The 26,788-nt window shown below is 45.2% G+C and overlaps 3 protein-coding genes across 6 annotated transcripts in view; 2 read left to right on the plus strand and 1 right to left on the minus strand.

Moving 5' to 3' along the window:
- ZNF106 (zinc finger protein 106) overlaps positions 1–15,556 on the plus strand; it is an 89,085-nt gene extending 73,529 nt beyond the window's left edge. For all 4 annotated transcript variants that reach the window (XR_013623936.1, XM_068123545.2, XM_068123526.2 and 1 more), the window contains 7 exons: positions 1,901–2,092; positions 2,331–2,393; positions 2,718–2,837; positions 2,980–3,048; positions 4,431–4,502; positions 4,656–4,799; positions 12,808–15,556. Coding sequence is in view for 3 of the 4 variants with exons in the window: in XM_068123545.2 (XP_067979646.2) it covers positions 1,901–2,092; positions 2,331–2,393; positions 2,718–2,837; positions 2,980–3,048; positions 4,431–4,502; positions 4,656–4,799; positions 12,808–12,864 (717 nt within the window). In the remaining variant the exon portion in view is untranslated. The remainder of the gene's footprint in view (positions 1–1,900; positions 2,093–2,330; positions 2,394–2,717; positions 2,838–2,979; positions 3,049–4,430; positions 4,503–4,655; positions 4,800–12,807) is intronic.
- CEBPZOS (CEBPZ opposite strand) lies at positions 15,551–26,747 on the minus strand. The gene is made up of 4 exons (XM_068123658.2): positions 26,674–26,747; positions 26,331–26,453; positions 16,125–16,169; positions 15,551–15,863 (listed from the first exon to the last, which is right to left on the minus strand). The coding sequence occupies exons 2-4, from the start codon at positions 26,443–26,445 to the stop codon at positions 15,781–15,783; spliced, it is 243 nt and encodes an 80-aa protein (XP_067979759.2). The 5' UTR covers positions 26,446–26,453; positions 26,674–26,747; the 3' UTR covers positions 15,551–15,780.
- Positions 26,099–26,788, plus strand: part of SYCE1 (synaptonemal complex central element protein 1) — a 29,222-nt gene continuing 28,532 nt past the window's right edge. Inside the window, exon 1 of the mRNA XM_068123601.2 lies at positions 26,099–26,178. The gene's annotated coding sequence lies outside the window, so the exon portion shown is untranslated. The remainder of the gene's footprint in view (positions 26,179–26,788) is intronic.

The following is a 26,788-nucleotide window of genomic DNA, read 5'->3' on the forward strand; positions in this document are numbered from 1 at the left end:
GCGCGCGTATCGATTTTGACCCTCCGCGTCAACAACTTTTTTTTTTTTGCCAACGGTACCTACAACAGCGCGTGCCTGTTGTTGCAGGGCCGGCGCGCTATCTCGGGAAATACGGGTCTGTGAGGGTCGCCATTGGTGTCGACGTTCGCGCACGGTACTCCCCTACTAAATGTAGTTTTGTTTTCCAAATCCAACCAGCCGTTCCAGAGATATGAGTAGTTTGGTGTGCCGTGCCATCATGAATCCAATCGGCTGGATATTGTCATTTATTGAAACGAAGACGTTCTTTGTCGGGTTCGTGTGAAGCAACCAGAAGGCCTCGAAAGCTGCGGGTGGTCTCGTTAGTTAGGCCTGGATCCTATCTCCTTTGTCATGAAGTTTTTTTTTGTTTGTTTGTTTTTTTTTGTATACTGAATCGAGGCTCGTGAAAGAGCTAAGTTGTAAGTGTCTGTGATAATCTGGTGGACTGGGAGAAGAGATCGTGGGAGACCATCGGCCTGTTAGACCAATTGCACATGCGCAGTGTTGACGCGATCGACGCATTGGAATGTTTGACGGTACGGCGAGGCGATCTCGAGAACGAAATGGCAGTCTATAATATGCTTGAAGAACTTGATGATTTTCAGAATAAATACATTTTAAAATAACAAGCTTGTGTTCATTATTTACAAAAAGGCCTACCAGTCCCATTGGCTGTCTTTAATTTCTCTCTGGATGGCGCCACGGCAGATGAGGAGGACCGCAAGGCATGAGGACACAAAAAACACCTTTATATGTGCAATCCATGCTTTTCAAAAAGAAAAACCGCATCACTGCATCAATTCTGGAACTTTGATTTGACCAGAGAATGAATGAATAAATGATCGTTTTCAAGGCCATTTTCCCCACTAGAGCGGGGGTTAGCCTTGCGGGCCCCATGACAATCATGGTTCCCTGTTTGAGGCAATGTTTTTATGGCCGGATGCCCTTCCTGACGCCAACCCTTGGTCACCTCTTACGATGCACAGGGATACGGTGTTCCTATTCTAAATCGGGGTACACTCCGTGATCATTCATCCCAGCAAGCTGGTACTCAATTTGCCGACCTCGGAAGGATGACAGGCTGAGTCAACCCCCCTGGCGTTAATTCAGCGATCGACCGGGATTCGAACTCAGGGTCCTAGGATCCCAAGCCGGCACCCTAACCGCTAAGCCAACACCAGGCTAGAGACCAGCAATATTTTTTTTTCGGCCTAATAATAAGGATAATAACATGACTCCCCTTGCCGCTCCCGTAGTGAGCGGGTGTACTTGTGTTTATAAATTTGAATCTTACCTGCTTGTTACTTCTACCACCTAAGGTGGACACTGGACAGAGTTATGTATTCATCCCTGTTTGTTTGTTTGTTTTTGTTCCCATCCATATACTATCATTTTAAAGTGATTTTCATCATTGAGAGATGGGGCCAAAAACGATATATATCACGACATCTCAAAGTTGTGGAGGAGTTGTGACAAAACTAGGTGGATGAGTTGGTTAGGTGACAAGAACAAGCTGATTAGATTTTGGAGGTCCAGATCCAGATCCGACCTATCGGTGGGATACAAAACGTGAACTGTTCAACCTGACAGAGGCATGCGCTCTATCACATGCCGTTCTCATTTCTTCATGGATGGGTACACTGTTTGAATTACTGATCTCTGGAATTAAGACTTTAAAAGTATGTATAGAACTTTGTCCTTCCAGTTGGTCATATGCCAACTGGATTGTTTTGCCGCTGTTTTTTATTTATTTATTTTGCTGACATGGTGCTTGCTGATCATGGGTGTGAGGCATGCTTTTAAATCCAAGGAAATCAAATGCTTTGAGATGTGATGTGTGTTGCAACCCCTCTCTCACATGGCAATATCTGGTCTTCAGTCAAACAAAATGCTGGACACGTTTGAGTGCCACGGGCCGCGGGCTGTGAGTTGCTTGGCAACCTCGCAGGAGGGCAGCCGTCGTCTGCTGCTGGTCGGTTCATATGACACCACAGTGACTGTGCGGGATGCGGGCTCCGGCCTGCTCCTTCGTGCCCTCAAAGGGCATAACAAGTCTGTGCTCTGCATGCAGGTTATGATTACATTTGGGAAGGACAGAAAAATAAAGGATTGCCACAATTGTATATTTTAAGCTACACCACTGTGAAATGTCGGAGATATTTTTAAACATGTCAAGAATATGCCAATTTCACTCACTTTCCTTAAAAAGAATTAAACACATATTTTGATCGATATTCGATTATGGTGAGAGCTGTGCAGTTTGCAGACTTTGTTTCCTACACTCTCCCGTCCAAATCTCACTGTCTCAGGTTGTCAACGACCTGGTTTTCAGTGGCTCGAGCGACCACTCTGTACATGCATACAACATCCATGTAAGTCTTTTTCGGGTTTCTTTTCTTCCTCATTCCTTCCTGAGATCTTATATTCTGTAAGCAAATATCGATGAATTCCCCCTTCCTCCCCCATCCTCCTATGTACTCTAAACCTTTCCCTTCCTTCTCTGCTGACTCCTCCCGCACTTCCCTACCATCCCCATCGTCTTCGCTTCACCCCCCACCCCCCCCCCCCCCACCCCCCCCATCTTTGTACTTAAAACCACATCGAATCCTGTGATTGGTGACCAAAATCACTCCAAACAGATTTGTGAAGGACCGGTCCTTGTGCATTGTGTCTCAGCTGTGCACATATCTTTGCAGACGGGCCAGTTGCTGCGAGTTTACAAGGGTCATCGACACACTGTCATGGCAGTCTGTGTGCTGGGCCAGGTGATGCTGTCAGCCTGTCTCGACCGTCTCGTTCGTGTGTTTGACCTCGAGGTGAATATTGGGGTCACGCCCTGCTCTCTCTCTATTTCCAAAATCGAATTAAAGTAATATTTGCATTTTTTTTTTAACAATGTCCACCTCTCTTCAGTTTTAAAATTGTATGCATATTAATAATAATTTTAAAATGTTTCAGACCCATGACCGGCTGCAGGTCTACGGTAACAAGGACATGGTCATGTGCATGACTGTACACAAGAGTGTGGTGAGTGTCACCTCAACCATAATCCTTCTGGCAGCACATTTTGATTGGTTCAGTCATGTGAAAGTACACAGTTCTTGCCAGCAATCTAGGATTTGATGGTCAGCATTGCACCGAGTGTCTTCACTCTCTACCACCATGTATCATTGCCTCTTGTTCTAATTATACTTCCTTCACTTTTCTACTGGTGGTAAAGCTTTCCCTGCATCTCACTGTGCCGAGGAACATTGTTGCCATTTGTCATTATGAAGGTGGAAGTTTGTTACAAACTGTATGTTCAAACTTTACGATACCACTGGTTTTGAAAGGGAGGTTGAAAAGACAAGGCAGGCAACGTTTGTCCCTATTTTGGTACATTTGCTATTATTTTGCTGGGCATTCGACCACAATGATTGGATATCTTTACCCCTCTAATAGGCTATGTGGATTCCAAGAGGGTTTGATTCAAACCTTCATTTATTTGAAAAGGTGTCCTTCCATCTCCACAGTTTATCTCTGAATCCTAACTGGTGGTGCCATAATTTGTCTGTTCAAAGCTCAATTATTTATTTGAGAAAATAATCACAATATTTTAAGCTAGTCTGGGTACTCAGCGCTGCACAGGGAAAAACAATCTTTGTCAGGGTTCCCGCACAATGTTGTGCATTGAAAATGTATGTTGCTGCCTTAATGGAGGTGAGCTTTTCCCGGCAGTTGTTTTGGGAAGTGTTGGATATTGAAAAGCTGTGGAGTTATTGGCCTCATGGTGGTTACCTCTTGCCTGCGGGCCGACGGCAGCACTGCTTAACCCCACATCCCAATATACACTTTATAGCGACCTTTGGTAGCCTCAAACCAGACGTCAAGGCCAAACTGTGGTAGCTTAAAACCTTGCCCAGATTCTGAAGTACCTACACCCAAAATGTGAGGCCTCTAGGTACCACGATTTGGCCATGAGAGAGTACCACACAAATCCACAAACACTTGAAATTATTTCTAAGGCATGGGGCTTAGAGAGATCCCTGGAGTCTTTCACAGGCACCTTTTGGCACAATCAGGTAGGCATCGTGTTACGTAGATGTGATTCAGAGCGATGTCATGTCAAGTCATTCAGGTGTTAGGGGAAGTTGTACTATTCAAATGGACAATATTTTGGCAGGAGTCAACTGGGAATAAAGGTAGTTATTCAAACAGGAGCATACTTTATATATGCACAGTTATTGATGAGACTCAGACGCTTGGGTAGAGTATATTTGCCAGGTTTTGAGATTTCTAGGAGTGCCTCTCAATTTTTTAGTTTTGACAAGACATAAAGGTAATTTTTTTCATCCTTGCAGGGTGGCAAGTGTGCCACAGTTAACTTTGTGCCACCACTGAGCCTTTGGCATCTCCATTTTATCTCTCAGATTTACACCGGCTGTTACAACGGGATGGTGCAGGCGACAAAGCTGGACTTGATGCAGAATTACCGCTGTTGGGTGAGTGACCGGTTGAGCTCTAATTTGAAAGGCCAAGCTGAGACGGAGAGAGGGGAAAAAAAGAGACTTTTGTCAAACTGGTACTGTATTGGCAACAAACGCAACTGTTGCATGAAGCTTTGAATATTGAGTGAGCTGCTGGGTTGTGTGCAGTGGCAGGGCTGCCTCTTCATCTTTGGAGCCTTGAATCACCTGAAAGACCATCTACAAATAGACCACATGCCGACATCTGTGCCGCGAGCAACCTGCTTCTGGAAGTCATGTGGAAAAAAATTCTCCCTTGAAGTAAACAATGATGTGAGTCACCTTTGAAGCTATTCCTGTACCAGGAACATATACCGTAATCAAAATTCTCACCAAGTGATGAATCACTCGTGTTCCACCAGTTATACAAAAGGCAATACAGGGAGTCGGCGACTTACGAACACCCATGATGTCTTTCATTATTATTATTACGCTCGCCTGAGAGGAGGGTATTGCATTTGAGTCCGTTGTTTATTTGTACGCGCAGAATAAATATGATTTTCTCTGCAACCGTTGGTCCGTTGACACAAAATTTTCACCATAGGCGCACCTCCACCTGTAGAATATTTTAATGATAATCGTGACGTCTTTGGTCACGTGTTACCTGTGCCATCTTGGAAAAATCTAAAACCTTTACACCTCTATATCTTCAAAAGCGCTGCATCGAAAAAATTGAGACATGGCTCATTGTAAAAACTCTCCATGGGAAATAAAATGTTAATGATGTCATAGGTGCCTCCATTATGACGTCATAATTCAACAAGTACAAAACTACATCCGATCAAGATGAAATTTCTTGAGCATCATCTAGAGATAAATTAGTGGATAAAAAAATGTCATCGGTCACGTGGTTTGGCCGCCATATTTGTTTTAACACAAAAGCCATAAAAACCACTGACAAAACGTCCTGGCAAGGGTCCGCAATCTGATTGCTCTTTCTAGTTAGTTATATTTGATGAACATTTTTTTTTTGAATGCCCGACATGAACGTTCACTCGTACGTACGAACCAATCCTGGATGGAGCAATTCAGGACTCGTTGGTGGGCGGAGCATTACTTTCTTCTGCAAGATGCAAAGAGTCTGAGCATCACGTGGTCTCAACTGCACAGTATCCCATGTACTGTACAGCACTGTACTGTTCGCAGCTGCATTGTTCGCAGCTGCATTCATAGTGCCAAGCATATTGTTATGAATCCGGGGGACGGCACTCCCGTTAGCAAGGGGGGGTTAATTCCCTTGTCCAGTTAAGCTGGCCGTCCGACCGGTCCTGGTACTTGTAACGCTCTTTTGCGGGGTGGGATTGATCAGGGTTATTGGTCCAGGGTTTATCCCGAATACCTTTATCAATCCCTCCGCAGAACAGGGAGACAAGTACCGCTCGAATCCCGGACAAGATGGAGTTTGCCGTGCGGTTTAGCAATCCGGAATCCAAGCCGTTAGCAATGGACTAAACCAGATTAAAAGCGGTTCGGCCAAAATCGCGCCACAGATACTCAATTGAAAGAAATCACGAAAGCGATCGGACGCGAAAGAAACCAAAGAATAAGAGGGAACAGATATTTATTAATTATTTACAGCAAACCAAAGGAAGAGAAGGAACGAAAGTAATTTACAGAAGAAGAAGAAGACGACACAGAGCAAACTTATCTACACAGGCTTAACTTATCCCCAGGACAATACAGACAGCACAAACTCACGTACACGAATGGGAATTGCAGGCAGAAATGGCTGGAAGAATGAGAGGGGCAGACGGTCCACAGAGCGGGCGGGCAGGGAGGTCCGGGGATCGCGGCACGCCGTTGGTGTCTCGCGTGCACGCCCTCGCTTAGGTTCAGCGGCGAAAACCCGGTCGTCAGCGCTGGTTCTTCCTCCTCGGTCATCAGCCTCCTTACGCGTCTCTCTTTCTCTTCTCTTCTTCGGCGGGATCACTCAACTGCTTGCCGTGCCTTCTCACCGACTCTCATGAACCTCCTCCCAACTTCTTGGTTCGTGCTCCCTCACTCATCTGCGTAAGCAGTCCCTCACTCCTCCTTTTATTGCCCTCCCCGAAATCAAACCGCGGGCTACGAGGGTACGCCGACCGGGTTGCTCACCTCGGTGCTGGTTGGTTGGTAAGGGCTCTCTGACTCCACCTTTGATGACGAGTTGGTGCCACGCCCGTGATCCGGCAGCTCCTCCCCCCTTCTTCTCCGTTCTTGGCCTCGTGCGTAATGGAGTTTTGGCGGTGTGATGCCAACGAAACAGCCCAATGCAACGGCAGTGAATGCCGCCTTACTGGCACTTTAAAGAGATGATTGGGGAAGTTGAAGGGGCCCTATCTTATTTGATTGATGCAACGTAGAGTCAACTATTGGAAACACAGCCTTACCTGGAACACATAATAACGAAATAACTATGAAAAGGGCCTATTGTTCGCTACGTGTTGCAATGTGGACTAACTAGGGGACGACCTCTGACCTTCACAATGAATGGAGGTATTTACAAAAAGAATTATTTACAAAGGGGTATATTTACAACAATTTACAAAGTAAAGTGCAGGGTTCTCAAAACCCTAACAATATTTTACCATGACAATGAACCCCACTCCTGGCTGATAAACATTGCAGTGGTGTTCCTGCAACAAAGAAATACAGAAGCTTAACATTGGAGATAAAACTGGACATTATAAAACGCTCTGATAAAGGTCAAACTCCCTCCCAAATCGGTCATTCGGTACACCTTAATCATTCGACAATTGGAACAATTATAAAGGGCAAGACGCGAATTTTACAATGTATGAAGGCATCTGCGCCCATTAAGTCAACAATAACTAGAACGGCACTCAGTAGAGAGCATACCTACGCCTTGTGAACAGTTTATGTTTTGTATCCTAGAGTAGGTTTCCCAGTGTGTACCCTGGTTAGAATAGGTACACCGTATCCCTGCGTGTCATAAGAGGCGACAAAGAAGGTTGGCGTCAGGAAGGGCATCCGGCCAAAAAAACATTGCCTCAAAAAGAGAATCATGACAATTACAACTACATATGGGCAGGGCACAGCCCGAAATGGAGATCGGTTTCTGAGGTTTGGCACATGGAATGTAGGGACAATGACAGGGAGATCAGGAGAAGTGGTGGAAGTATTGGTTAGAAGAAGAGTGGACATATGTTGTGTGCAAGAGACGAGATGGAAGGGAAGTGGTGTGAGAATGGTGAAGGGTAGGCAGGGACAGAAATACAAGTTTGTGTGGCAAGGGTGCCCAGAAGGCGTGAATGGTGTTGGTGTCCTGTTTTCTGGTGGTGGTGGGACATGGTGGTGGGATGATGAAGTTGGAAAGAGGATTGACGAGAAGAGGAAGAAGTTCAAGGAGTGGCAGAAGGCGAAGGGTACGGGAGGAGAAAAAGCAGAGCATGAAAGTTATAAGGCAGCCAAGAAGGCTGCAAAGAAAGAAGCAGCAAAGGCGCAGGAGGCATGGAGGAAAATGTTCGGAGAACGCTTGGATTCGGAAGAGCGTCAGAGAGCGGTATTCAGGATTGCAAAGCAGATAGCGAAAGAGAGGTGTGATGTGATGGGGGTGAGTTGCTTGAAGGATGAAGTGGGACAAATCGTTGTGGACCCAGATGGAATTAAAGGAAGATGGACAAGATATATGGAAATGCTGTTGAATACAGAGAATGAATGGGATGGCAACATGGAGAGTAACCCAGTTTTAGGACCGGCAGAGAAGATAACTGCGAAGGAAGTTGAGGAAGTGATAAAAGCAATGAAGAGTAGAAAAGCGGGAGGGCCGACGGGAGTTGTGGGAGATATGTTGAAGGCAGCAGGAAGTTGGGGTGTGAAGAGAATGACAGAGATCTGTAATCTGGTGGTAAAAGAAGGCCGCATTCCAGTGGATTGGGAACTGAGTACCCTCGTCCCTCTATACAAGGGGAAAGGTGACCCTCTGGAGTGTGGCTCGTACCGAGTGATAAACTTATTGGAGCATGGAATGAAGGTATTGGAAAGGGTGTTGGAGAGGAGGATAAGGAAGAAGGTGAAGATCGACGAAATGCAGTTTGGATTTATGCCAGGAAGAGGAACGACAGACGTGCTCTTTATTGTGAGGCAGTTGCAGGAGAAGTACATGGAGAAGAGGAAGAAGTTGTTTCTTGGGTTTGTTGATCTGGAGAAAGCATTCGATAGGGTTCCACGCGAAGTATTGACATGGGCATTGAGGAAGTTAGAAGTGGAGGAATGGTTGATCAGAGTAGTGATGGCAATGTACAAAAGAGCGCGCACAGCTGTAAGGACGAAGGACGGGAACAGTGGTGAGTTTGAGGCGAAGGTGGGAGTGCCTCAGGGGTCGGTACTAAGTCCACTACTATTTGTAGCTGTGATGGAGGTGCTGGCTCAGAACGTAAAGGAGGGTTTACCATGCGAGTTGTTGTATGCAGATGATCTGGTGTTGATTGCAGAAAGTATGGATGGACTGAAGGAAAAGATGAACAAGTGGAAGGAATGTATGGAGACAAAAGGTCTGAAGGTGAATATAGGAAAGACGAAGGTGTTGGCAAGTGGTAAAGCATGTGGTGAGGTGGAAAGAACTGGGAAGTGGCCATGTGCTGTGTGCAGGAAGGGTGTCGGAGTGAACTCCATTCAATGTACAATGTGCGCTGAGTGGGTTCATCAAAAATGTAGCGGTCTGAGAGGGTCATTAACTAGTGTGGCAGCTACATTCAAATGTAAGGTGTGCACAGGAGGGAGCTGCAGATGGAGGAAATCATGAGTTGGAACTTGGAGACGGCGTGAAGTTGGAAGGTGTGAAAACATTTTGCTACCTCAGAGACATGCTGAATGGAGAAGGTGGATCAGACTTGGCAACGGTTGCTCGAATGAGATGTGCATGGAAGAAGTTTCGGGAACTGAGTGGTGTGCTGTTGAGGAGGGGAGTGTCGTTGAAGCTGAAGGGAAAGGTGTATGCTGCATGTGTGAGAAGTGTTATGATTTATGGGAGCGAGACATGGGTCATGAATGTAGAGCAGCAACGAAGGCTGGAAAGGGTGGAAATGCGAATGGTTCGGTGGATGTGCGGAGTATCGTTGAGAGAGAGGAAGACAAATGATGAATTGCGAAAGATGATGGGAATAGAGCCTGTGATTGATGCTGTGAAGAGGAACAGGTTGAGATGGTTTGGTCATGTGTTGAGGAAGGATGAAAGTGGCTGGTTGAGAAGAGTGATGGAAATGAATGTAGAAGGAAGTAGAGGACGTGAAAGACCGAGAAAGACTTGGTTAAAGATGGTGGAAGAAGAAATGCGGGCAAGGGGGTTAACAAGGAGAGATGCAGAAAATAGGGCAAAATGGAGAAGATTGTCATGGGGACCACAAGGCTAACCCCCGCTCTAGCAGGGAAAATGGCCTTAAAATGCATGTTGTTGTTGTTGTATCCTAGAGTAGACCAGAAAATCGCAATACAGAATCACATTTAATCAAAATCATCTGTCCACAACTTTTTGAGATATTCTGATTTGTATCATTTTTGGCCATATCTCCCAATGGTGAAGAATCACTTTAAAAATTCTACTATCCGGATCAAGATCCGGATCTTCACCAAAATTTAATCGATTCTTCCTTGTCACACACCCAACCGGTCCAACAAGTTTCGTCCAAATCCGTCCACAACTTTTTGAGATATCCTGCTATGTATTGTTTTTGACCCTATCTCCCAATGGTGAAGAATCGCTTTAAAAATCCTAGTACCCGAATCGGGATCTTCACCAAAATCTAATCATTTCGTCCTTGTCACATACGCTATATCTCTGCCAAATTTTGTCCGAATCCGTCCATAACGTTTTGAGATATTTTGTTCACAAACAAACTGACAAACAGACAGGGGTGAAAACATAACCTCCATCCACCTTTGGTGGCGGATGTAATAAAAACCACCTTTAGAGGCCATTTTTCCCCGCAAAGCGGGGGTTGGCCTTTTTCGGGAACCGTGGTTGTTGTTGTTTTTCGGTCCCCTTTTTGAAGCAATGTTTTACAGCCGGATGCCCTTCCTGACGCCAACCCTTTTTGCCGCCTTTAACGACAAACAGGGAATTACCAGTGAACTGGTACTCAAATGTAATAACAAAACAAAACTAGATGGTATTCATAGAATACTTATCCTGCGCAGTCAACTTGTTGCGAGCCAACTCTTCTGTTTTTGAACATTTTTTTTTTCTTTCATCCAATATGGCTGCCAGACCACGTGAGCAATGACATCATAAATTGATATTCTCTAATATAATTGTTGCATAGATCACGCTCAATACATTTCAAACTGATCAGACTAAGCATTGTCCCTGTCGAATTATGACATCATAATTATGGCACCAATGACGTCATTGTTGACACCTATTCCCCATTTGGAGTTCTTTACAATGAGCCATGTTTCAATTTTTCCATGCAGCGGTTTTGGAGAAAGAGGTGCAACATTTTTCGATTTTTCCAAGATGGCGTCTGTACCACGTGACTTATGACATTTTAATTATCATCAAAAAATGCTACAGGAGGAGGCACACATATTCTGAAAATGTTGTGTCCATCGGACTAACAGTTGCAGAGGAATTGTTGTTTTATTCATATTAATCAGATCAAGCGTTGTACTTGTCGAATTATGACGTCATAATTAAAGCACTGATGACATCACCATCAACATATCTTATTCCCCATGGTGAGTATTTGACAACGAGCCATGTTTCAATTTTTTCCCTTAAGCGGTTTGGGAGATGTAGAGGTGTAACGTTTTTCCCAAGATGGCGTCCATACCACATGACATATGACGTCATAATTATGAACAAAAAAAATTCTCCAGGTGGAGGTGCTCCTATGGTAAAATTTCATGTCAATCGGACCAACGGTTGCCAAGAAAATGAATTTTTAAAATGCAGACGGCACACATACGGCATACGGCACACATAAGTCATACGGCACTTGTACTCAACCGATTGCTTAACCCTGCTTTTCGCTTCACGAGCACAGGGTACCAAGGTGTGGTGTTATAGCCGATACGGAATAAATAGCCCCATGGGGGACTGACGGCTATTTCCCCACGGTTTCTGATAAGATTTTGAAATAAATTACCTGAATTTGATGTGAAACCCCCCTTTTCGGCCTCTTATAGTTGGCAGATCCGAATGAGGAGCACAACCCCATGAGACATTGTTTTGATGTATCATACCAAATTTGGTCAATATCGGTCATGTAGTTTGTGAGGAAAATGTTTAAATCAATATGAGGGTCATTGTGGCAAGGCTATCTCCACTGTTTGAAATGCAATTAGGGGAGGGAGCCCGTGGCCCCTTTTCCAGGGGAATACGGTCATGGGGAACACAACTTAAGGTTATGGCATGGTCATGATGCTGCATTGCCAGTTTGCTGTGGATCCGATTGTCGGTTTCTGAGAAAAAATTTTTTCATGAAATACCTGTATTTGGGGCAAAATCCCCCTTTCACCCTATTTAAGTGGGCGGATCCAGATGGGGAGCACAACTACATGAGACCTTACTGTCATGATGCATTGTACCAAATTTGGTCCGTATCACTCAGGTAGTTGTGGAGAAAATGTTTTAGTGAAAAATGAGGGATTGGGGGGGGGGGGACCATTGCCCCCTTTCCAGGGGAGATACGACGACCATTAGCACAACTTAAGATTATGGCATGGTCCCGATGCCTCTTGGTGAGTTTGGTCTGGATCTATGGCGGTTTCTGAGAATTTTTTTGAATGAAATACCAATAATTGGAGTAAAACCACCCTTTCACCTCCATTATAGGGATCCCATCCAGATGGGGAGCACAACCCCATGAGACCTTGCTGCTGTTCTGACGCATCGTACCAAATTTGGTCCATATTGGTCGGGTAGTATGTGAGGAGACGTTTTAGTCAAATGTTAACGTACGGACGTACGTATGGCCGGACACAGGGACCCACTCTGAGAAATTTCAGAGAAATAACCTAAAAATTGCTTGAAGTATTATTTACTATTATTTATTGCAAATTTGCAAAATTTCAGCTTAATTATGTGTTCACTTTTCTGTTAAATTGGCTATCTTTGCTTGGTTGTAGAATCACACCTCCGTTTATAGCACAAAATCTATGGGAAATCGAGGTCAGATTTACGAATATCTGACTTAAGAACGATTTTTTGGAACGCAACTGGTTTCCAAGTCGATGTCTCCCCGTAGTATTTGACAGGCTTGCCTTCACGATCCACTATTATGCATTCAGTTTCTCGGTTTGATTACAAGCGTCGGTCAAAACGCTCATGTTTGTCTGGCAGGATATGTTGCAGCATTTGGAGCAACACGCCAAAATGGATTCAAGGATGGATTACTGACATCCCAACAAACACCAGCACCGCACGCACAACACCGTCCGATTGTGGCACCCATCACCCTCGTCTCTCAGGATCATGACGGTCATCGCTGCCTATTAACAATACAATTCAAGTGTACCAGCATTGATCAATATAAATCTCCATTTGGATATATGGATCGACTTCCTATTGATGTGATGTTGACATTCTGTTGGAATTTTGTTCTTGAAAAATTGACCCATGATACTTGCTCGTATTATTTTAATTTATTTTTTTTCCTCCTCAAAGTTGAGAGAGTATCTCTTAAGGTTACCCTCACTGACAGTAATCGCTCTGCTCTTGAGTATTTTTTTATACGAATACACAGCTGTAAGATTGTCTCGACAAAAACTTTTTCGTTATTTCCATATACAAAGTTGAAGGATCTAAGTTGAGAGATTGAATGTAACCACTTTTACTCATCTGTGCTTTTCAGATGTGTATTTGCCTGAAGACTATTAAAATATTGACTCCTTTCCCTCAAAAGCAATCTGCGAATCTATCATAAAAAAATATATAATAAAACAAAGACTTAAGGCTATTTGGCGGACATTTTTAGCTCCGGTGAAGAAGTTACCCATTAAAGTTGGAATTTTTCCCATACCACAGAATCTGACGTGTAAAATAAGATAACGGTAGAACCTGACATCCAAGATGACCCTGAAGATGTGATGGACATGATTTGAAAATTGACGTTTTTTTTTTTTCTTTGTCATCGATTGTGCAGTTTTTGAAAGTTGTTACAAATAGCCAGGCTGCTTGTATAAGCAAATCCTTTGATGCTCCTTGACTTGTGCAATGAGTACAATTGTGCTTTTTGAACCATTTGACAAAACGCCTGCACTTTTCCATCATTTGCCTTAAGTTTCTGAAGCAAAGGTCCGCAAACGGGCATTTCTATGAACTGCCAACCGGCTTTGCTCGACTAAGTGAGACGACAGGGATGGAAATGCTCAAGAAGCGAACACCCGTCTCGCTTCCAAGGTGCAGTAAGCATTTGAAATGCAAGTTCCACCATTCCAGCGTTATCATGCTTCCTGCATAAGGAGCTGCTTATAATGGCGTGGCATTCTTGATCGGGCTACGACCGCACCGTTACAAACTCGGATCGGACGTGCGCTGGCCAGTCTGCCCGTTTAGTAGAGGAAGTGGATAAACAAACTGGTGACAGTTTAACTGATCGCACATCGTTGCTCATGAACCGTGTTGTGTGCAATGAGCAGCTTTGTCATGTGCATCAATTTACCATCACCAGAGTGAAAATGCTCCCGAATGAGAGTGCGTTTTCCTGACCGTACTACCAGTTATGAAAATGTTGTGGGTAAAAATTTACCTTTTGCATTGAAGATTGAGAAGGTCTGTTTTTGAATTGAAGTGCTTGATTATAAGTTAACTTTAGTTGGAATGCATGGTGGTGTTGTTTTTCTGACAGTTTGCCAAGAAGGTTCTGGAATGTTTTAGTTTATTTCATTTGCTTCTTCTTGCTGTCCATTTTACTGGGTTCTCATGAGACATGCATACAATTGAATTTCCAAGTTGAGCAAGAAAAATAATCGATTGAAAGCAAGAAAGGATTTGCCCATTGTGTGTTTTCAGTTCTGGGTTTATTAAAATTTCCCTGCTCAAAAAATCTCACAATCCCTTGGGCTTGATTGTACCAACTTATTTCCATCAATTATTTTGTCAACAAAGGTTGTGTACCAGGTTTGCTAAGATTGTCCTGATTCTATAATCAAAAATCCCAAGAAGAGAGGAATTTGCCAAATTCATTTTACAGACATGGATATGGGTGAGTAAAATTGATCATCGTTAAAATGCCGTGCACAAAGGTGAATCTACATATTACGTACACCTGGTGGGGGAGGGGCACTAAGGTATACTTTAATTTGAAGAAGAGGGAGTTGGAGATGTAAGAGGGAGAACGCATGTAGCATGTGAGGAAGAAGGCAGAAAACTTTCTTTTTCTGCATACGTAATATCTAGATAATCCCTTGAGTAGCAGTTTATTTTCCATGATTGTCGGCTCGTACTTTGCAGTGGAATGATTGGTACCTTGACCAGTGTAACTTTAATCACCGGTAGAGGTTGCGTCACAATGCGTGTGTTTTGCTTATCGGAGTGAGTTGAGCTGGATATGTGGCAACGGCAGTAAAGAGGATTTTGATTGTTTTTGGCAAAAAATACACAGAAATCCCACCAGTATTTGTTTTCAAGTTATCTCAAATATTGCTTTGTAGTATTTTTTTTTTTTGTTAAAACATTCATGCTTGTCTGGGTTTTTCTTTTATTTACATACATTCTGAATTGTTCTCGTTCTGATTTGTCCTCATTCCGTTCAATTGCGATTGTTGTTAAATGATCGTTTAAAATGTTCCATCGATAAAATTTGTGCCTTTTAAGCATTTCAAATAGGTTCTGATTGTCTGCTTTGTCATGAGCCCCATGTCTTTGCTTTCATGTATTGTTGTCTACAAAAGCATTCATCCTCAATATTCACCTTGATTTGCCATTTGTGTATTGTGGTTTTGTCAAACATCTTCAATTGTACCACTGCAACTACTTTAAAAAAACAAACTATCGCAGTCTAACGCGTTTGGACAACACATTATGGTTCCAGGCATGAATTCTGTCAGTCGATGCAAGGGGGAATAAAACATGAAAGCCACTCAACTGATTACATTTGTATTTATTGTGGTGAACTCTTTGCAAACACGATGCTGAGAAAGTGCAGCACTTGATTGTTTATTGCTGCATGTCATTTCACAAGGTGCATTGTGGTAAGTAAGGGTGTGTACCGGCAAGTCTTTAATTGACAGGGATTTCTCTTTCCGATTGGACAGTTCGTTTCATCAACGTTTGTTTCTTTTTGCCATGTTTCATCAGTTTTAATCCTAAAATTCAGGAATGCCGCTCCTTCCAACGCAGTATGTCTGCTTCTCGAATCCCTGAGTTCCCTGCCATTTCGTGAGACTTGTAGTAAACTGCAGATATGAATAGAGGGTGAGGGAGAGACGGGGAGGGGGGAAAAAAAGAGGTAGGGAGAGAGGGGGGGGAGGAGGGAGGGGGAGGGAGAAATAGGGGTGGGGTGGGGGAGAGAGAGTGAGAAATAGGGGTGGGGTGGGGGAGAGAGAGTGAAGCAGAGGGAGGGAGGGACAGAGGAAGGAGAGAGACAGAGAGAAAGAGACATTAAACTGTTGTGCACAATGTTTCAATTGAATTGTGGTAGATGTTTTCGATCATACCTGCAACCAGAGCTGGTAATTTATTATGCATTTTGTATCGGAAATCTGCAAAACACAACAACACAGTAGATTTATCAATTAAAACAGTGAAAAGAGGTTCTGCGTGTGCCGCAGCAAAATGTAGCAAAATGTTTTCACACCTTCCAGCTTCACACCATCTCCAAGATCCAACTCAACATTTCCTCCATCTGCAGCTCCCTCTGTGCACATCTTACACTTGAATGTAGCTGTCACACTGATTAATGACCCTCTCAGACCACTACATTTTTCATGAACCCACTCAGCGCACATTGTACATTGAATGGAGTTCACTCCGACACCCTTCCTGCACACAGCACATGGCCACTTCCCAGTTATTTCCACCTCACCACATGCTTTACCACTTGCCATCACCTTCGTCTTTCCTATATTCACCTTCAGACCTTTTGTCTCCATACATTCCTTCCACTTGTTCATCTTTTCCTTCAGTCCATCCATACTTTCCGCAATCAACACCAGATCATCTGCATACAACAACTCCCACGGTAAACCCTCCTTTACGTTCTGAGCCAGCACCTCCATCACAGCTACAAATAGTAGTGGACTTAGTACCGACCCCTGTGTTGGGCTAGCGGCTAGGGTGCCAGCTTAGGATCCAAGGATCCTGGGTTCGAATCCCGGTCGATCGCTGAATTAATGCCAGGGGGGTTGACTCAGCCTGTCATCCTTCCGAGGTCAGCTAATTGAGTACCAGTTCACTGGTAATTCCCTGCTTGTCGTAAAAAGGCGACAAAAAGGGTTGGCAGCAGGAAGGGCATCCGGCCGTAAAACATTGCTTCAAAAAGGGGACCAAAAAAAAAAAAAACAACAACCACGGTCCCCGAAAAAGGCCAACCCCCGCTTTGCGGGGAAAAATGGCCTCTAAAGGTGGTTTTTTTTTGTACCGACCCCTGAGGAACTCCCACCTTCGCCTCAAACTCACCACTGTTCCCGTCCTTCGTCCTTACAGCTGTGCGCGCTCTTTTGTACATTGCCATCACTACTCTGATCAACCATTCCTCCACTTCTAACTTCCTCAATGCCCATGTCAATACTTTGCGTGGTACCCTATCGAATGCTTTCTCCAGATCAACAAACCCAAGAAACAACTTCTTCCTCTTCTCCATGTACTTCTCCTGCAACTGCCTCACAATAAAGAGCACGTCTGTCGTTCCTCTTCCTGGCATAAATCCAAACTGCATTTCGTCGATCTTCACTTTCTTCCTTATCCTCCTCTGCAACACCCTTTCCAATATCTTCATTCCATGCTCCAATAACTTTATCGCTCGGTACGAGCCACACTCCAGAGGGTCACCTTTCCCCTTGTATAGAGGGACGAGGGTACTCAGTTCCCAATCCACTGGAATGCTGCCTTCTTTCACCACCAGATTACAGATCTCTGCCATTCTCTTCACACCCCAACTTCCTGCTGCCTTCAACATATCTCCCACAACTCCCGTCGGCCCTCCCGCTTTTCTACTCTTCATTGCTTTTATCGCTTCCTCAACTTCCTTCTCAGTTATCTTCTCTGCCGGTCCTAAAACTGGGGTACTCTCTATGTTGCCATCCCATTCATTGTCTGCATTCAACAGCATTTCATGCTTGCATTCTGCAATGGATAAATAACAATGAATTAAATGAGGAATGAGTGAGTAGTATGAGCTCTTTATAATGTGCAGCCCCTCGGCTGAGGAAGACATGCAACAGTGTCAAACAAACCCACATGTCCATTGCCATGGTCAATGAGTTGAGTGGTTAGAAAGAGCTTTATATCTTTATATATTTAATAATGCAGTGTAGGTTAACTTTATATTCTTAAATTGAAAAAGTTATAAAATAAAATTGTTTACATTGCTACAGGTTGCTAGGCAACACCACAAAGCAGAATTTATGATTTTACGTCGAAGACAAACTGATGGGTGGAACCCGTGAACGAAGTCTAAAACTAGAACGGCACTCAGTAGAGCGCATAGCTCCACCAGGCTGAAGAGTTTACGTTTTGTATCCCACTGATGGGCCGGATCTGGATCTGGACCTGAACCAAAATCTATTTGTATTGTTGCTTAACCTACCCAACTCATCCACCAAGTTTTGTCATAACACGTACACGTCCATACCTTATTGAGATGTGATTCTCTACTGTATATTGTTTTTGGCACCATCTCAATGGTGTTGGGCTAGCGGCTAGGGTGCCAGCTTAGGATCCTAGGATCCTGGGTTCGAATCCCGGTCGATCGCTGAATTAACACCAGGGGGGTTGACTCAGCCTGTCATCCTTCCGAGGTCGGCTAATTGAGTACCAGTTCACTGGTAATTCCCTGTGTGTCGTAAAAGGCGACAAACAGGGTTGGCGTCAGGAAGGGCATCCGGCCGTAAAACATTGCTTCAAAAAGGGGACCAAAAAACAACAACAACCACGGTCCCCGAAAAAGGCCAACCCCCGCTTTGCGGGGAAAAATGGCCTCTAAAGGTGGTTTTTTTTGGTTTTTTTTCAATGGTGAAGAATCACTTTTAAAAAGTCAGCATATCCGTAACCACAACAACAACATGCATTTTAAAAGGCCATTTTCCCTTGCGGTCCCCATGACAATCTTCTCCATTTTGCCCTATTTTCTGCATCTCTCCTTGTTAACCCCCTTGCCCGCATTTCTTCTTCCACCATCTTTAGCCAAGTCTTTCTCGGTCTTCCCCGTCCTCTGCTTCCTTCTACATTCATTTCCATCACTCTTCTCAACCAGTCACTTTCATCCTTCCTCAACACATGACCAAACCATCTCAACCTGTTCCTCTTCACAGCATCAATCACAGGCTCTATTCCCATCATCTTTCGCAATTCATCATTTGTCTTCCTCTCTCTCTCAACGATACTCCGCACATCCGTCGAACCATTCGCATTTCCACCCTTTCCAACCTTCGTTGCTGCTCTACGTTCATTACCCATGTCTCGCTCCCATAAATCATAACACTTCTCACACATGCAGCATACAACTTTCCCTTCAGCTTCAACGACACTCCCCTCATCATCAGCACGCCACTCAGTTCCCGAAACGTCTTCCATGCACATCTCACTCGAGCAACCGTTGCCGAGTCTGATCCACCTTCTCCATTCAGCATGTCTCCGAGGTAGCAAAATGTTTTCACACCTTCCAGCTTCACGCCGTCTCCAAGATCCAACTCAACATCTCCTCCATCTGCAGCTCCCTCTGTGCACACCTTACACTTGAATGTAGCTGCCACACTGGTTAATGACCCTCTCAGACCACTACATTTTTGATGAACCCACTCAGCGCACATTGTACATTGAATGGAGTTCACTCCGACACCCTTCCTACACACAGCACAGGGCCACTTCCCAGTTCTTTCCACCTCACCACATGCTTTACCACTTGCCATCACCTTCGTCTTTCCGATATTCACCTTCAGACCTTTTGTCTCCATACATTCCTTCCACGTGTTCATCTTTTCCTTCAGTCCATCCATACTTCCCGCAATCAACACCAGATCATCTGCATACAACCACTCCCACGGTAAACCCTCCTTTACGTTCTGAGCCAGCACCTCCATCACAGCTACAAATAGTAGTGGACTTAGTACCGACCCCTGATGCACTCCCACCTTCACCTCAAACTCACCACTGTTCCCGTCCTTCGTCCTTACAGCTGTGCGCGCTCTTTTGTACATTGCCATCACTACTCTGATCAACCATTCCTCCACTCCTAACTTCCTCAATGCCCATGTCAATACTTTGCGTGGTACCCTATCGAATGCTTTCTCCAGATCAACAAACCCAAGAAACAACTTCTTCCTCTTCTCCATGTACTTCTCCTGCAACTGCCTCACAATGAAAAGCGCGTCTGTCGTTCCTCTTCCTGGCATGAATCCAAACTGCATTTCGTCGATCTTCACTTTCTTCCTTATCCTCCTCTCCAACACCCTTTCCAAGACTTTCATTCCATGCTCCAATAACTTTATCGCTCGGTACGAGCCACACTCCAGAGGGTCACCTTTCCCCTTGTATAGAGGGACGAGGGTACTCAGTTCCCAATCCACTGGAATGCGGCCTTCTTTCACCACCAGATTACAGATCTCTGTCATTCTCTTCACACCCCAACTTCCTGCTGCCTTCAACATATCTCCCACAACTCCCGTTGGCCCTCCCGCTTTTCTACCCTTCATTGCTTTTATCGCTTCCTCAACTTCCTTCTCAGTTATCTTCTCTGCCGGTCCTAAAACTGGGTTACTCTCTATGTTGCCATCCCATTCATTCTCTGTATTCAACAGCATTTCCATATATCTTTTCCATCTTCCTTTAATTCCATCTGGGTCGACAATGATTTGTCCCACTTCATCCTTCAAGCAACTCACCCCCATCACATCACACCTCTCTTTCGCTATCTGCTTTGCAATCCTGAATACCGCTCTCTGACCCTCTTCCGAATCCAAGCGTTCTCCGAACATTTTCCTACATGCCTCCTGCGCCTTTGCTACCTCTTTCTTTGCAGCCTTCGTGGCTGCCTTATAACTTTCATGCTCTGCTGTTTCTGCTCCCGTACCCGTCGCCTTCTGCCACGCCTTGAACTTTTTCCTCTTCACGTCAATCCTCTTTCCAACTTCATCATCCCACCACCATGTTTCCGAGTGCCTCGGTGGTCCTTTTGTCCATCCACATACCTCACCAACGGCTCCCAACAGACTAGCTTTCATTGACATCCAACCACTTTCAAGCTCAATCACATCATCCTCGACCCTACTCAGCCTCTCTTTTAATGCCTCCCTTACTGTCACCTCTTTCAACCTCCACACCTTCATTCTCGGTTGGTACTTCACCCGCCAAGCTCTCCTCGCACCTTTCACCCTTACGTCGCAGACAACCAAGTGGTGCTGTGAAACAGCCTCCTCCCCCGGGATCACCTTTGTGTCCCGGAGGTGCCCCCTATCTCGCCTACGCACCATCAGGTAGTCAACGGTTGTCGTCGACCCACCTGACGTGTATGTAACAAGCTTATTATCCTCTTTCTGGAACTGAGTATTACAAATCAACAAATCAGCTCCATCAGCAAACTCCAAAATCCTTTCACCTTCTCCATTTCTCACACCATATCCGTAACCCCCATTAACTCCGTCAAAACCGTCCATACTCCTTCCCACATGTCCATTTAGGTCTCCTCCTACCACAACAACTTCCTCATCTTTCACGTTTTCCATCAGCTTCTCTATCGCACACCAGAACCTGTCCTTTTCTTCATCGCTTCGACCAACCTGCGGAGCATATCCCGAGATGACGTTCACCAAGAGCTTTCCAATCATCATTTTCACCATCATCAACCTATCACTCACTCTAGTCACACTCACCACACTGTCTACAAACGCCTCAGAAAACAGGACACCAACACCATTCACGCCCTCCAGGCACCCTTGCCACACAAACTTGTATTTCTGTCCCTGCCTACCCTTCACCATTCTCACACCACTTCCCTTCCATCTCGTCTCTTGCACACAACATATGTCTACTCTTCTTCTGACCAATACTTCCACCACTTCTCCTGATCTCCCTGTCATTGTCCCTACATTCCATGTCCCAAACCTCAGAAACCGATCTCCACTTCGGGCTGTACCCTGCCCATATGTAGTTGTAATTGTCATGGTTCCCTTTTTGAGGCAATGTTTTTATGGCCGGATGCCCTTCCTGACGCCAACCCTCTTAGTCGTCTTTTACGACACGCAGGGATACGGTGTACCTATTCTTATCCAGGGTACACACCGGGAAACGTTTAAAACATGGAAATTCTGGGGGGTGGAGGGGGGGGGGCGGTGTCAAGGGAAAGATAAAATGAAAATAAACCCCTTCAGCCGGCACTTAGCTTGGCGTCCTAAAGAGTACTTTCAGGAGCTTGGCAGCTGTTGAAACTGGGGTAGCCACTCATGCGGGAAGTGGTCCAAAATGGCGGTGTCGAACACCGCGCGTCGAAGACACAACAAGCGTGAGGCGAGCAGATTAGACGGCCTCCTTTCGATTCTCTACCGTCAAGTCCAATGCGGCCTTCAGCTTCCAAGAGCCCAGCAGTTGTCCAAAACCTCGTGTGAGGAAATGTGGTATCCGTTCGTCGTAACCACATCGTAACCACAACTACACCAAAATCTAATCACGGGGGAAACTGTTGGGACTTGATTGCTCCGCTTCGGCTACGTAACATTTGGTATCGTAGCTCATTTACTTCACTCCTTTTATTGTTGCGGCAGTAAAGTTGGCATGTGAATTCTTGGATGACATTGAAGATCTCATTGGGGAGGTCCCAGTTGTTACTGAGTGATGCAAAGGTTTCTCTGAACATCTCATGACGTCGGAGAATCTTCAACGCTTTCAGCTTTCCTTGCCCAGCCGAGTGCACTCACAGTATCACATCCAATCCGTGGATGAAGTCTCATTAAGGCGGGACATACATCCCGTCTGAGTGTGGCAGCCAATTTGGTGATGTCAAGCCTGATCGATGATTCTCCTCCATGTCTTATGAAGACATAGCTGTTATCTCCACTCTGCGAGGCAAATGATGAAGACATCAGAGTCTTCGGTGACAAGGACCAGGGCTGGGTAGTTAGCTGTGGCATGTTTGGCATGGAGCAATGGGCATGTATCAGTGTATCACCCTCTTCTTGGTTTGGTTTTAGATCGTCAACTTCTTGCCAACCTCCATGAGTAGGCTTCAGGCAGAAATCACCACAAGTGACAAACATACTTCTGTTTCCAAGCTTCTCTATCTTCTCTTGGTCTTTCCAGTTCTTGGCTAAAAAAAGGTGGTGAGCTTGTTCTTTCTCTCCTAGGAACCGCCTCCAATTTTGCATCTTGTGGCCTGCCATTATCTTGTGTATTTTTGGCTGAGGATGTAGAGCATTGTGAATTATTCATATTGTGCATATACCACAGTGACGTTTTCTGTAAATAATATCCACCATACTATGGTATCACAGAGGCCGCTATACATAAAATACCATGTCACAATTCATGGGGCTGGTTGTAGATTTGTTTTGGCTTTTAATGCACACAGCCATAAAGGTGTATCTGAATATGAAATTATTCTAGCTCATTTGTTATGGATTACTCTGAACTATAACCAATGTATTACATATGTAAGGTATACATTAACATGAATCACATCTGTTTCTTGGATTAAATGTAATTTTTTTTTGCGTGAAAATGGCACATTTCTGACACGTTTTCTCAATTATCTCGACACGGAGTCAACCAATTTCCATTTAGTATCGTACTAAAATACACAATTTGGTGTCTGTCTGCTGGTGATTTTGACCACAATACATTTGGTTGTTACTTATCCAATCTCAACCAAACTTGACAGAACGTATAAGGGTCACATAATGAAAATTATAGCAAATACATTTGCCCCCCTCCCCAAGGGAGTTTTCCCTGCCATGGGGTTGTGGGTTGAGGTGTATATCCGTATTAATCTAGCTTTACTGTGGCGTTTTTCCAAGGACGCTTCTAATAACAAAAGCATAATAAAGTTATTACAAATCAATTTTTTTTTTTTGTATACAAGATTGAGGCTCGTGTAAGAGCTAACAATAATCACAAAAAAAAAAACGGACACACAAAGCATGCAATAAAGGGAGCGGGAGACAAGATGGGGAGAGAGAGGGAAGCACACAATTACAACAGTAGAGAACAGGGACATCGGGAGATCTGTGGAAGGAAAAGGGCTTGGGGGGCAGTGGGAGAAGTATAAAACAAATGGACACTGCAAGGACTTCCAGGAAAGAAGTTGGAATTGAACTGGGAAGAACTGAGACGGCCTGTTTGGGCCAGAATTGATTGGGGATGGGGATGTTAATGAATTTGGACAGGAGCGGCTGGACACCAGTGACGGTTCCATCGAGGAAGAGGTTGCTCAGGTCCAACAGAGTCTGGGGGATGAGGTGAGTGGGTCGGTTGATGAGATTGAAGTGACCGAGGGAATCCTCACCACAAACAAATTGGTACGGGAGGGTCCAAAATTGAATAACCAGCAGGGGGGGTGGGGGGGGGGTGTTTTGGCTCCGAGCTAGATTTGGACATGGAAATGTCGGGAGATAGAGCCTCAGGAAAACTGGTCCCTGCAATGAATTTGGAACAGCTGCAGGGAGGGGCAGAACAACCCGAGGAAGGGGTTGTCACCTGCAGCTGCGGAGATTGGGCACCCGAGGCCAAAATCTTTAAAAATAAATTTAAATATAAATGCGAGTTTGATTTAGCACAGCATTGGTGGGAATTGGTCCCCGGGCTGTGGAATTCGGACCAAGTGAGGTCAGCCTCGTGCAAAAGTTGCCCCTTTCAAAATTTGATTATGCCAGCCAGCTGTGGGGCTGTGCTGGCGAGATGTGGACGTGGGGTCCGACCATGTGTGTCATGGTACAACCTGGGCCCCACGGGGGTCTGGTGGAGTGTGCCGTCCCTTGTCCATCGGGGCACCGCCCGAGTAAGTGTCTTGGGCCAACAGGGTCACCGGACCCTGGTGGGGGTTAAGACCTCCGGGGGTCCGAGGTGGTTTCTCACAGGTACCTGGGATGGTGTATTATGAGGACCACTAGGGGGAGGTGTCGTGGGCCGCGCTTTGGTGGCGGCACCATGGACGGCCATCAAGGGCCTGATGTGGTGACCGCCCGGGCATGTGGCCTGACAGCCTCTCGCTGAGACTCTGGGACTGTCAGCATGTGTTTGCCTGCCATGCTGTGCTGGTCTATGGACGCGGGTCGAACCGCATGGTCAGGAATGTTATCGCCCACCGGACAACGATTGGAGCATCTGTGGAACATGATGGTGTGAGAATGATCTTCCACAGATGTTCCGTTATGATTTGTGGACTCTCGGCTTGGGAAGAGAGCCATGGGATCGAGGAATGCGAATTTGAAATGAGCCGAGCAAATAGGGTCATGCTCTGCTGGCATGTGTATGGAGAAGCACCCTTCTTTGGTGAAATTAGTGAATTGTGAAAAATATTTGGCATGGGTAATCTGAGGGTGAGATGTAAATTTAAGGGTGAACTTTGTGTGAGGCAGTGGTGGTCACTGAAACCAGTGACGCCATTATTGATTGGTTTGTTAGACCAAAGTGTTGGAGGGTGGGATAAAAATGGATAGACTAGTAAGGACACAGCCTTCAACTGGCTACGGGGGTGACGGTGCCGATATTTGGGACTGTTCCCCCCAGGTCCGAGGTTTTTGGAATGGTGGAGTTTGCAAGAGGTGCTCACCACATTGGCCAGCCGTGTTCCTCGCAGGGGGGCCGAAGGATGGATGGTGGGTCGCACCCTTATGGACACTCATGGGCCATGTTGGCGGTTTGACTGCTCAACTTATCCTGATGGCTCTTGCACGGTAGAGGGGCGGAGCTGTCGCAGCCAAATGTAGTGTAGTAAAGAGCACTGGAGGAGGCGGATCCACATACTTGCCAGTACTGTGGGACAAAAATGAAATTTGGTGGGATTTGGTAGGCCCCATGGGATACATTTTGGGATTCAGTATGGTGGATGGCACTCTTGGACCTGACCAACCTGCAAATACCTGCACATCACGGTGAGGTAAGTGCTTTGAGGTGCACTGTCCCAGACTTCAGGACTTGCTTATGTAAATTGGGACGTGTGTAATTTGGAATAGGGGCGGGTGAGAGTGATGGCATGGCCGGTGAAGGGATTGGAGTGTGTGCCACAAAGTCTTGTGGGTGGCGTTTGCTTATGTGTCGAGCTTATGGTGTTTTTGTGTGGTCGAGAGGTTGGAGATCGAATTATGAATGAGTGGTGATTATTGTGATGTGTTTGGAACTTTGAAATGTGAATGGGGACTTCACATGTTAGCAGGCCATGGCAACACCTTTTTGTGACACCACTTTGATTGAAGATGTGGTTGAGAAATGAGAATTGAATGGCAGCGGGGGAGGAAATGTTTTTGTGGATTTTGTGGGTGGGGAAGGTGTGTGTGTGTGTGTCTGCAGGTACGGATCAAGCTCTGGAGGAGCGAAGACTGAAGAATACGTCTTCCATCATGAAAGGTAGGGTTTTCATTACAACACATGCAGAGGAAACAAAATCGTCTTGGACTTGGAGATAAATCATCTTGATACTCCAAAGAATACTACACTTTACGTTGATCCTGGAGTCAGTCAAATCGATATACTATAGCGGGTTTACCCCCATTCCTCACCCTCGTTGGTGTCCAACTTGCGGTACATCCAGTAAGCTCCAGCCAAGCCAGCCACCTCAAATAGGAGCAAAGCCTTGACTACCCGTACTTTCGGATTTCTCCACACCAGTCGCATTACCGTACCTATACAGTATACGAGGTGCACGAGAAAATAGGAAAAATTGTTTGTTGCCGGTAAAGACATTCAAAGCGCGTCAAGGCAACGGAAGAAAGCAAAAGACACAAAACAAAACGACGACGCATTTACCAAATTAAATGAATTATAAAACACCCATTGTAACACTAAATTACAACTACAATGGCTGCATCAAAGAACACCGAACGTACAAGGACGTGCATATACCTGCGAGGGCAGCGCCGCACACAAACAATTTAAACGGTGTTGTAATCTCCGACGGTGTAATCCGCAGCAGAATTTCCACTGTGTGGGCAAAACTATGCGTGAATCACCAGCAGTT

This window comes from Myxine glutinosa, chromosome 1, assembly GCF_964187855.1.
Source record: "Myxine glutinosa chromosome 1, kmMyxGlut1.1, whole genome shotgun sequence".
In the NCBI taxonomy this organism is placed as follows: Eukaryota; Metazoa; Chordata; class Myxini; order Myxiniformes; family Myxinidae; genus Myxine; species Myxine glutinosa.